Here is a 12,638-nt window from a genome sequence, read left to right as displayed (position 1 = left end):
TTTCATCCCATTTTCAAAATCTTTTCTTCAATTTTTTATATTAATCTTTCATTGGGTTGATGTGACAGTATTTAACAACCTTTAATTTTATTTTATTTTTTAAAAATAGTTAATCTAAGAGCTGATGGGTATCGCCACAACAGTCCAATTAAATTGGTGTATAATATTTAGCATTAATCATTTGATTTTTTTTTTTTTGGGGGGGGGGGCTGTTAGCGAATCTCTTCAAAACTAGCATATACAAATCATTATTTTTTTAAAAAAAAAAAAAAAAAAATTGGCCACCCGGTCTTCATGTGGCTCTGCTATTACATACAGATGTTAGTTTAATGAGTAATGCTAAATGTTTCTCTCGTATTCCTCCAATAATGATGCGGCTTTTAAAATCACTCTTGATCTTGTAATTGATCATTATTGAATTTTAATCAAATTGTAATTTTAAAAGCCACCTCATATTTGGAGGGATACAAAATTGACATATAGAATAAATTCAATTTAATAGGTAAGTTTTTTTTGAAAAAAAAAAAAAAAAAAAAGAGGAAAAATGTTCTTATCCGCCAAAAATAAACAGAAAAAATATAATGTAGCACTGGGACAACAAATCAGTATGCACCATTCGAAGTAAGACTTGTATTTTTTTTTTGAAGTACAGAAGTCTTACGAGTACAATTACATTGCTACTTCCACCTGTAGAAATATGTAGAAAAGAATCCAAGACATCAAGGGGGGAGGGGGGGGGGGGGGGAGAGAGAGAGAGCAATGAAGTTTTCAAGCATCATTTCCCTTCTTACGATGGGGTATCTGTACAAATCCAGTACAGTCAAATCTATTTTCACAGGTAATTTGGGACCTATCCTTTCTTATTCTACACTTACCAGAAGCCTCCTGCCACTCACTTTTGTTCATGTGGGTATGACGAAAAAAAATTGTCCGTGTACCTACTAACCAGTATCTGCAAGATGATTATGCCATTGGAGATATTTATTGATGTTCCAAGCATCCAACTTCAAAATATTTGGTCGCTTTTGAGCAGCTTTTGTAGAATGAAAAATTTGGTCGCCGCACCAAAGGAAACTATCAACCAACTTCAAAAGATTTCCAACCTTTATCCCTAAATCAAGAAGAACAAACAAACAAAAAAACATATTAGAGACAATATATGAGAACTTGTGTTCATGGTTTCATGTCATCACTAACTCAATGGACAAATGTATAGCAAAGAAACAAAGATTTTAAATCAATGAGAAAAGGGGATAGGTAATTAAATATAAACCTCAATCATCAAACCCACCAAAACGGGAATTTCTCAATTTGTAATATACCAATAATGACCAACATATGTTACTGATCCAAATAAGTCAAAGCTGTGCTTTGTCCAGTTAACCAGCTTGCACCAACTCTGGGATCAAAATGCAGTCAGGCTACTCCAAGTTTCTGTGGGTTCACACTTGGCTGATTTGTTGTTGGACCAATTAGAGGTGCTCATCAAGTGATGAAACCCAACCAACCCAACGGTACCGACCAACACCAGTCAATTTCCAACAGTACGTAAGCACGGGTAGGTTATGATTTGGGTTATTGATGACCGTTGGATTGGTAGTTGGTTTTGGGTGTTGGGGAACCCAATAGTACCCATCCGACCGACGGCACACACATGTATAAACCTTTTTGTCGAGTTAATACTTTCCTCAATCCTTATGCCTCTGACCTCTCTTCTCTCAGCTCTGCCTCTAGCCTCTTCTCTCCTCCCTCCCCAAGCCTCCATCTTCTTGATTTTGATTTTTTTTTTCTTTCTAGTTTTTAAGATAGAAATAAAATTCTCGAATATGTGATTTGAAGAGGATAATGTTATGGGGGTGGCATTGGCGACCTTGGTGTTTGTGTTGGTTTTTGGCATTGGAGATGAGGTTTAGAGAGGTGAAAAATGCAGATAAGGTGTTTAGTGAAATGCAGCTATAACGTGGGTTTTGGTATAGATGGGTTTGATGAAGTGCAGGTAAGGTATTTGTTGAAATGCCATTGCGTGGTAAGGTGTTCAGGCCAGCTAGCCAGACCCAACCAGCCAACCATTGTTGGTATCAGTGAGATTCAGTAGTTGTGTACTGACCACTCAGTTTGGTATGCAGTCTCCTGTGACCGACTCCCATGTACTCGATTGTTAGAATCTGCCAAAAACCAACCTAAGGGGGTTGGTGCTCAGCACAAGGACCAATTCTGAACCAAAACCCTCAAATTGTATAACATAATATATAAGCAAAAACCTAAGAATATAAGTTCAAACAAAATCAAGATAAGATTGATGATAGAAGATCATAATCCATATCAAATAATCAGCACACTTTTTTTTTTATAAGTAAGAATTCATTAAAAAGCGCAGAGAGGCACAACCCTAGTACACAGTAAGTATACAGAAGTGTCCCTAAACAGAGGAAATGAAAGAACAAGAAAGTAAAAAGTCAGCGAACAACAAACTACCCGGGCTATGCGCCGACACCCAAAGATATAACAAATTAAGCATCTTTCTACAAATAGCCCCAACTGAAAACTCCACATCCTCAAAAAGCCTAGAATTTCTCTCACGCCACAAGCCCCACAAAACACATAAAGGAACCTGCTTCCAAATACGAAAAAACAGGACCACGACCTAGCAAAGTGCCCCAACCCCTCAATTAATCCACGACACTGGGCATGAACCATCTAGTTAACATTGATAATAGAACAGTATAATCCAGTCATGGTTTAAAAAAAAAGTACAATCCAGTCGTGGTAGACATTTCAAGCTGGGATCCATTCATTTATTTTACATTCTACCTGTCACTAGTCCATTTATAAAGGGAGCCACAGTTATGTACCCGGATTTCCACATATTACAAAAGATGAAAATTCTTATCATATCATTTCAAGTTTAATTTCCTCGAAGGATTTGCATATGTTACAACACATTAACTATGTTGAAGGGCTTTTCTTCCAAAGGGAAAGAAAAAAAGAAAAAAAGAAAAAGAAAATAGGGGCAAGAGAAATGATGTGAAGGGTTATATAGAGTGGTTACTGGGAAAAAGTAACTCTAAAGTCCCAAAACCATAAATGACATTGTGTCATGTCTCGGTCCACTGATGATTAAGATAACTGCCTCCGCATATATCTTACATATTTGTGCAAATAATGTATGAAGATTTCTTATTCAACTCAGCAAGCACATTCAAAGATATGTCATAAACTGAAATGCTATCAGACTCATCAAGATCTTTCATCCAAAGATTTAGGACTTCCTCATTGTAGGATCAAGTTTTGATCCTGAAGCAAATCAGAAATGCATTTTTGTTTCCAGTGTCCACTGAAATGATCAATATTTGAAGGAAGGAGCCAAAGTGGAATATTTAATTACTTGTGAAGATTGTAGTTCAAAAAAAGAATCGGTCAGACCAGAACTTAAAGAACAATGGTTAGAGAAGTAAGAACTTACGATTAAAGCCCTAGGTCACTCCAATCTTTGTTGCATGCGAACAATCTTCAGTAACAGGGGAGCTCCCGTTTGTGGATAATTCTATGGATTTGGTATTACCATCACACTTCTCTTTCGCAAATGTGAAATCAAGTTGTTTCTCTACAGACTTCAAAACAGCAGTTCGTTTGGATCTTAACCGATATGGAGGAGATGCATTAAAAGCCTCACCATTAGCCCCAATAATACTGTTACCATGACAAGTCGGACTCTCACACAAACTTTCATCTTGACACTCGGACTTCTCCAAACTGTTACTTTTTTTCTGTTCATCAGAACCATGAACAACATTTTTAACTGATTCCTCATCTGCTTTCGCAATTTTATTAGGATGCAGATGCTTTTGACCTCCAGTCGTCCTCTTTCTTAATATGGAAGGAGTATTGGGGAAGCTCTTAGCGGCCATTTTCAATATTGACTCCGGACTCGGCATGCTTAAACGACCGCCCTTCACACAAGGCGGAGTGAAGAAACTAATAGGCGACACAATCGGACTCGAGTTGTACTCATGCTGCATGCAGCTAAAGTTCAGAACATCGACATCTAATGGATTACAACTTTCTAACTGTGGTGGCTCATAGTACAAAGAACCATATATTGGAGTTTCAAATGACAAAGGTGTTCCAATAACTTTGTCTTCATCAATTTTGCTATTGGTTCCACATTTCTCAACCATTGGGTCATCGTTGATTCCACAATTGTCAATCTTCAGCTTGCTGTTGATTGCACAATTCTCAAACTTTGGCTCACTGTTGATTCCAGAATTCTCAAAATTTGGCACTGACCCTGAGTTACTGCAGCTAAGATCCATATTGGATGATCCTGCCTTGCATTCTTCACATTCAGAATCAGCAGAACTATTTGGAATGACATTTAATGAAGCACCCACGTCACGAGGTGGAGCTGAGGAAACTAACTGATCCTTGCTATTTTCATTTGTCTTACAAATGTCTGTAGTTCCTGATGATGATTGGGCAGTTGAATCCGAGCCTTTATTTGAACAAACAACTAAGTTTTTAGCTACAGTGGATCTATTCGTGTCTTTAGCACCATTTTGGGGACTGTTCTTTGGAAGTGGTGGAAGTTTCCCAGTAGCCAAATAGAAATCTAACTTTTTCTTCAAGGAACTATTCCAGTGATTCTTTATAGCATTGTCAGTTCTGCATAAAGAAAGTCATATAGAAGACTTCACTTAAACTAATACATTAAAGCACACATACTGCAAACGAAGTTAGCCTGTTTTCACAGCATTCCAATTGATTATATATTAGAGATAATGCATTGGATCTAGGTTAAGATAATAAAAATAAAAGTAGAAAAATCATTCACATTTATTAACTACAATTCTATTTTTATTGGCTTCAAATATTGTTCTAAGGGCTTCAGCTGAAAAGCAAATTTGTGTGACCTTGAATTGTTACCGAAGACAAAACCAAGCGGTCTCATCTCCATTGCACATCCATTTACCACCCAAGTTGAATGAAATCAACCAGATTAGTGTACACCAAAACAAGAGAGAAGTCAAGTCCCCAATGCAGATGAAGACAGTAATAGATATTAGAATTTAAAACCTTCAAACAGGAAACATATGTTCAAAAAGAACTCATGCGACAAGTGAACGCGTCCAGGAAACACAATAATTATAAAGCATTTGGCTTCAAGAATTAGTATGCACATGTGCTGGTGGGAAGAAGCAAGTACAGAAGATGTTAAGTTTTTACTCTACAATGAGTAATGAGATTGGGAGCGTCTGTCCCTATATGCACTACATCATGAGCTGAAAATTTTAGTGGGCTGTATTGCTTGATCAACCTTATTAATACTTCAATTTAGCACCCAATTTCATAGAAAATAAAAAACATGACAGCTCAAACAAGAATCAGTACCTTCCACGTAGAACCTTAGCTATTTCAGCCCATTTGTTCCCATGCATCCGGTGGGCTTTCATGAGAGCTAATTCCTCCTCTAAAGTCCAAGCATCTTTTTTAATATCTGGATTCAAATGATTGTGCCACCTGAAGAAATCATAAACATTCCTTTCATAAGTACAAACAGAAGTTAAATCATTTCTTTGCTCATCATGATGAAATCAAATTTAAAAGATCAACACCATCAAGAAGATCATGATAAAACTTTAAATCATGATCATCCCCATCATATAAAACCAGGAGAAATAACTTCCAAGACCATATTTTGGGGAAAAAAACATACAAGATGCATCAATAATTACAAACTGAAAATATTAAACAAAATTACCCAGCTAATTATAGTCACATATAAAAGCTACCTTTCTCGGCATTGTTTCCCTATGCGACCAGGCAAGGACTTGGCGATCAAAGACCATTTTGTAGGCCCATATTTTGATACCAGTTCAATGATTTTATCGTCCTCCTACAAGCCACATAGAGAGCAAAAGCTTTAATGCTTGAATCACAAAATACGAAAAGGAAAAATATTAAACAACGAAAAAGGCCAGGAGCCAACCTCTTGAGTCCATGGTCCTTTTACAAGATCCGGATTTAGAACTTTCTGCCATCGATGCAGACATTGAACTTCGGATCTATCAGGAAAAAACTCAGCTGCAAACACATTGTAGTGACACATTGGATCAGTTTCATGAATTTAAGCGGAATGGTGTTACTTCAAAATAATACTAGAGAATAAAAAGTTAATGCTATATGTATTCCTCATTCTGTAACACAAACTTTCAAAATACCTTTTTCTTTTGTTCTTTCTTTTTTTCTTTTTTTTTTTCTTTTTTTTTTTTCCTCTTTTGGAGGAAAAAGGGGGGTTGTTAAAAAAGTCTAATAACTTAAGATTAGGATAATATCAGACATTTGTAATGATTAATATCAAAACACATTAGGCCTTTAAGTGGATTTTATTTAAACAAAAGACTATGCTCAACTTTTTTTAACAACAAAATATTAATCTATTTGTCTCATTCAACCGTGTTTCTAAAGAATTTGGTTGTTTAAAATGTTCTGCCAATTTCAGCTCTGGTTGCCATAGCAGTACTAACTTCCTTCTCAAACCGTTTGAATACCATGACAAGTACTTGGGCTTCTTCTTATGCTGGAACAAACAATGGACTAGCTTCAAATGCTTGGAGCTCTTGAAAATGGGGTAAACCAAAGTAAGGTTATTCATGATTGATTTAAGTCCTCCACTATTTTTAAACTCTCAATTACTTCAAGTACACACATTTTCCAGACAGAATCTCGGCTACTCAAGTGCCGCAAAAATGAAATTTGTAAAAATGAAATTCCTGACCAACAGCTGCATTTCAGAACTGCTCACAACTAAAGCGGCACAGAAAAACCAAGATCAGAGGCACTATTGAGGAAAGAGGGAAACCTATTTTCTTCCAACTCTTCCCCTTAAAAGCTGCAACAGCATTCCTTAATGTCTCATCCTGTAGAAAAATAAAAACAAAGGCTGCATAAAGCATTGCAACAACAAATGAACATGGGTGAACACAAGCAGATCTGAGCTACATCCACGTTATAGGATAATGGTTTCAAAGATCTTCTAGATCAACATGTATGCTACTGATAACATTAATGGTAAACCAGTCGTTCCTAAACCAAACACCAGGTAAAGTATTTCCACATAAGATGACTAAACAACTGCCCTTGATCAACCTCACACTTTCATAAGCTAGCTGACACACAGGAACACATGAAAAGCTTCTAGACCAGAAATCATAGGACTTCAGAGAACTATGAAAAATACTAACCTCCTGTGCAGTCCAACCACCCTTCGCTCGTCTAATTGGGCCAGTGGCTCTCCTGAAAGGACAAATTCGCATAATTAAGCTCATCACCCAGATAACTGATTACAATGAAAATAACCTATTAGAGTGGTCACAAAGCTTCTCCCATATGCGGAGCAGAGAAACCTAATTCAGAAAAGCAATTTTAAGCTTTCTAAGAGGCCATATAAGTTATAAAAGAAAATTTTGACTAAGGATAGTCAATACAAGACACTGAACATAGCAATTCGACCCCACTTTTTGAGCAACAGCACATCACATAGCTATAACTGAATGCAAAAGCAAACGAATTCAAGGGCTAGTACCGAGGAGACGCTGATGTTGGGGCTGGGCTACACGTCCCCGGGGACTTGAGATTTCCACTACCACTGCCTTCGGATACAGAGGAGCTCGAAGCAGCCGTTGATTGTTTATTCTCAAGACAACGTTCTTCCAATTTCATCTCAGCCATCTCATCCTTCTACAAGTAAAATCATCTATAAAAACCAAAATCCAAATGAACAAAAATAGAAGTAAATAAACAAACAAACAAACAGACATATAGCAAACCGTTCCAAGAAAGACAAAACAGATCATAATCACCAAAAACCCTACAAACCCCCACCGGTGCCCAGATTTCCAAAACCCCCCACCGCCAAAGACGAATACAATCAAAACCCAGATCTTACAATCAGTTATCAGATCAAAACCCAGGACTAAAACCAATAATCCTCTACAAGAAACGCAGAATTCTAGGGTTTCTGAACAAACCAATGAATCATTCACAAATCAGAGCTCTTGGGGTTCCAGCAAACAAGGTTACACGATCAAAAAACCACTGTAAAAATATGAAGAAAAAAAAAACCGGTTTTGCAATACAAAAAGACCAAACAAAAACTTTGATTTGTGAAAGTAAAAGTACCTCCACCCGTAGAGAAGTGGCGGGAATCGAAGTCGAGCTTATCGAAGAGACCAATAAATTCAAGCCCAAGAAAACTCGTTCTCAGAAAGAACCACGAGCTTTTGTTTCGAAAAATCCTCGCCCGTTGAAACAAAGAGAAAAAGAAAGTAAAAGGAAATATTATTGAATGAGATTTTATATGTATGTAGATATAACGAATATGTGAGGCACCGACGTCTCCGTTAATTATTACCGTTATCGAAGCTCGGGGTTGCTTCGCGAGCTTTTAAACAAACAAAAAACCCTATCGGTTAACGGCCGTTGACGGTCCATCTAAAACGTTAAGGGACAAAGTTTTGAACCTCAAACGGCACTCTAAGCCCTTTCAAGGCCACCGCGTTAAATGTCGAACACGTTTGGAGGTTGTGGATGGGGTGGCACGGTTCGCGGGTAATTCCAGACCGTTGGATTGGAAACTAAGCTCGAGCCTTTAAGTCGGTTTTGTGTTGAGAAAGAAACGTTTCAACCACACTGATGGGGTTTAGGGTATTAAAGTCTGCTGGAACGTCGGATCACGGGTCATCAACGGTGATTAATCGTCTAGACACTTTGGCTTCTTTTCAGATTTAATCTCGACCGTTACGTTGCCTAAAGTACTATTTTGCCCATGATACTCCAAATGGCAAAATCGCAACGGTTGTATCCAGAGAATCAGTAACCAGTAATTTTTTACTCGTTTTAAAAATCCTATACAAATATTTCTTAACAGAATTATCACAAATGACGCTATTGGATCAGCATCATTAATCAGAAAGTTTGAATTTGATTAATATCTCTGGATTTTTTGCAATTTCACGTACATTTTTTACTTTTAAGGAATTTACTTTATTCCAGTTTTGAAAAAAACTATCTTCTTTGAATTAATAAATATAAGATTTAACAAATGAAGAAAGGGTTTAGAAAACTTTTAACTCTACCTAAACTCTTTCCTAAATGATCTTCAATTATCAACTTTAGGGTCTTTAATAAAACCCTTAAATATAATCTGCCCCTTTAGTATAGGGAAAATTAAATCCCAAGTCTCCTCTCGTGTAACAAGTTAACCAACACCTAAAATATCTTTTATAAGTTGGAACACAACTAGTTCGATGGAGTAATACTAAAAGTCCTTCTTGTTGTCCCTCCAAAAATGAGATATCAATAGTGATTGATCACTATTGAATTTTGATTAAATAGTGATTTTAAAAGCCGTATCATTTTTTGAGGGACACATGAGTGTCATTCTTGTGTTCCTCAAAAAATGAGGTGGCTTTTAAAGTCGCCATTGAATTTGTGATTGATCACTATTAAATTTTGATCAAATTGTAATTTTAAAAGTCATCTCATTTTTAGATGACACATGAGAGACATCTAGAATTACTCATTAAATAAATTCAATAAACTATCAATCGTCAAAATCACCAAAAGGAGTAAATATATTATCTATAAATCTTTGGGGTGGCGTTTTCTTTGGCTACCTTGTGTGCTACGCTTCAGATTATTTTTTTGGTTACCTGCTTTCGGACGAATGATTATTAATTAGCAGACTTTAAATGATTTTCAAATCCAACCTCTTCTGATAAACACGTTGTTAAACTGTTGTTATCCTCAACAACCAATGTCCAGTTCGGAGGTTTAAAGATTAAGTCTTAAACAGTAGTTGGAAACCTAAACATTGTTTTCCAAGCTATACAAAAATACACAGACCCTTCAACAGTAACAAAAACTAAACACAGCTATTTTATTGATAAAACGTATAGAAGAATTCCTTACCATATTACTGTGAGTAATGTTATTTAGTAAACAGTTATTTATCTTTCTTTTGTCCTTCTCTTATATAACGGATAGACGTGAGTTCTACAGATCCAATCGCTGATCTTTAAAAAAATTATATGAGAGAAAGACAATAGAATGACATTTAGACTTCTTATTTTTTTACAAGTACTGATTCGAGGGTTGATTTTCACTACCACATCATCAAGTTGTACAATGGTCATATAACAGTCTACTAAATAACATTGTTAACTAGATCGTGATTATCTGATTAAAGAGTAATGCTACAAACTCAACTGTCATCTCACTCTCATACAACTGGACTGATGTGACAGTACTCATAAACCAAATTGATAGACACTGTCACATCAACCCAATTATATGAGAGTTGAATATTTCAAATTTCTGCTGGTTAAATATTACTAGCTGCATCATACACAACCCTATTAAGAAGGGGCCTGCTGGTGGTGGCATACCACCAGAAAAGCATATATTTTCCAATTCCAATATATATGTTTCCTTATGAAAGGTCTAGCAACATCGCTCAGTTTCGGTCTTTCTCCAGCACCAAGAGCGATTAGAAGGAATACAAACTACCCAAAAAGCTTCTCCCTTTAGGCCTCGTTTGGTTTGTGGAATGTCTATTCCATTAGGAAAATGAATAACTATTCCTGGGAATAGATGAAGGTGGAATGGAATAACTATTCCTATTCTTTTGTTTGGTTGTAACAGTGGAATAGAACATTGCATATGTATTCTTTTGTTTGGTATAGTGCAATACATTGGTGAATGAAATCATATTATAATCAAATTTCCTAAAACACCCTTATGATAAAAATATAATTTATATTCTTAAGGACATTTTTTTTCTTTATTTTAGAAACATAAACAATCATACTATGACCCTTTTTTTTGTTTTTTTTTTTTTTTTTTTTTTTTTTAATTTCATAGAGTTCATGGCTTTTTTTTTTTTTTTTTTTCATATACAATTACGCTACAAAATGATTTGTAAGGAAAAAAAAAAACACACACACACACACATATAATCATCATATCACCATCATAAAAAAATAAAAAGAAAAAAAATAGATCATCTGCAAAGCCCTTTTTATTTTATTCTTTTTTATTTGTTTTCCAGCAACAAACATTCATTCTTTGCTTATAAAGTAAAATGATTTATAAGAAAAAGAAAAAAAAAAAAAAAAAAAAAAACATAATCATCATAAAAAAATAAATCATCTGCAAAGCCCTTTTTATTTTATTATTTTTTATTTGTTTTTCAGCAACAAACATTCGTTCTTTACTTACAAAGTTTTTCTCAAACCTCCACCAGGCAATTGGAGTCCTCCCGATATTAAGAGGTACTCGTTTTGCTACGTCTAAGTGCATTCTGTAGGCTAAATCATAGGAAAAAAAAAAAAAAAAAAAAAAAAAAAAAAAAAAGACTGACCCACAACAAATTAAGTTGGGTTGAGAAACAGAGAGAGGGGGATGAGAATATAATTGCAGAGATGGAGAGAGATACTGATGGTGCATTTGAGTAATGAATTTTTGAAATCAGAATTAAATTCTTGTTCTGTTTGCGAATTTTGAGATTTGACTTTTTAGAAAGACAAAAAAAAATTGAATAAAATATTATTTGTTTATAAAAAGTTGAATAAAATATGATTTGTTTTTGAAAAAGTTGAATAAAATATGATTTATTTTTAAAAAAAGTAGAATCAGAATTATATTTTATTTTCAAAATTTCGTATCCAAATACACCATGAGTTGAGAAACAGAGAGAGAGGGATAAGAGACTTGAATGTTGAGAGGGTTGGGGTTTTTGGGCAAAAGACGAATTTTATTTATTCCCACATGAAAGGAATAAGTATTCCACTCCTTTTTTAGTGGAATACCTATTCCTCTTCGTAAGGGGATAGCTATTCCATGGGAATAACTATTCCCTTAAATAATATACAACCAAACAAATGAATAGCTATTCAGTAGGAATAGTTATTCCTTTCCATGGGTCTAATCCGCAAACCAAACGAGGCCTAATAAATATGTTTGGACCAAAGCAATCCACTGAGAGTCTGACTGAGCAAAAAGAGACCAGATAACCCTGAGGACAGGAACCTTTTTTTCTACCCACCAGCTATTCTAAAACCCAATCCACCTTCCGTTTTTGATTGCATTATTAGCAGATCCTGACCATAAAATGCTTCTCAAACAATGCATCAAAAAATATCTAATATTAATTAACAGGTTGAGTCCAAGGCAGTATCATCATCCAGAGAGTAGGCGCAAATGGGAAAAGTGCAACACCTAAGCAATGAGCTCTGCATCTAACAACACGTGTATAAGTCAGGCTTACATGTTTTCATTCAACTTCCCAACACTCCTCTCCAACAATATTCCAGGAACTGTAGCCTGAGCTGCTGGCAGAAAACAAGCCAATCATCTCATCCGTCCGGTGCAGGAAGCTAGATACAAACCTAAACTATTCAAACTTCCAAACCAACTCCAGAGATCTACACGGATGACAGTGGTATAGTTTTTAAATTTAACTATCCTGTTTGTAAGAAGAGGGAGAAAGAAGAAGAAGAAAATATAGCAATTCAACCACCAATGTCAACTACAATTAACACTAGAATGGCACCAAGTTGGTAATGACTGCCAAGATCAAT

The 12,638-nt window shown here is 35.6% G+C and overlaps 1 protein-coding gene across 3 annotated transcripts; it reads right to left on the bottom strand.

Moving 5' to 3' along the window:
• Positions 1-590: 590 nt before the first annotated feature.
• On the bottom strand, positions 591-8,315 carry LOC133874060 (transcription factor MYB3R-5). Of its 3 annotated transcripts, none has more exons than XM_062311893.1 (9): positions 8,179-8,315; positions 7,583-7,753; positions 7,242-7,293; positions 6,860-6,917; positions 5,987-6,081; positions 5,790-5,893; positions 5,389-5,517; positions 3,464-4,662; positions 591-1,111 (listed from the first exon to the last, which is right to left on the bottom strand). In XM_062311893.1, the coding sequence occupies exons 2-8, from the start codon at positions 7,726-7,728 to the stop codon at positions 3,474-3,476; spliced, it is 1,773 nt and encodes a 590-aa protein (XP_062167877.1). In that variant the 5' UTR covers positions 7,729-7,753; positions 8,179-8,315; the 3' UTR covers positions 591-1,111; positions 3,464-3,473. The 3 variants fall into 3 exon arrangements, with proteins under 3 accessions (XP_062167877.1, XP_062167876.1, XP_062167878.1); XM_062311892.1 differs by having other exon boundaries at positions 7,583-7,737; XM_062311894.1 differs by lacking the exon at positions 8,179-8,315 and having other exon boundaries at positions 7,242-7,336; positions 7,583-7,699.
• Positions 8,316-12,638: the final 4,323 nt, after the last annotated feature.

The sequence above is a fragment of the Alnus glutinosa genome, chromosome 7, assembly GCF_958979055.1.
Source record: "Alnus glutinosa chromosome 7, dhAlnGlut1.1, whole genome shotgun sequence".
Lineage (NCBI taxonomy): Eukaryota > Viridiplantae > Streptophyta > Magnoliopsida > Fagales > Betulaceae > Alnus > Alnus glutinosa.
The sequence above is the reverse complement of the archived record's forward strand: the minus strand, read 5'-3'. Positions and strand labels throughout refer to the sequence as shown.

Coding starts and splice junctions, on each gene's coding strand:
- LOC133874060 (XM_062311893.1), bottom strand. CDS start 7,728: ATGGCTGAGATGAAATTGGAAGAACGTTGTCTTGAGAATAAACAATCA. Junction 6,082..6,859: donor GAAGAGTTGGAAGAAAATAG/GTTTCCCTCTTT, acceptor ATGTGTTTGCAG/CTGAGTTTTTTCCTGATAGA. Junction 4,663..5,388: donor GCTAAGGTTCTACGTGGAAG/GTACTGATTCTT, acceptor TTCTTTATGCAG/AACTGACAATGCTATAAAGA.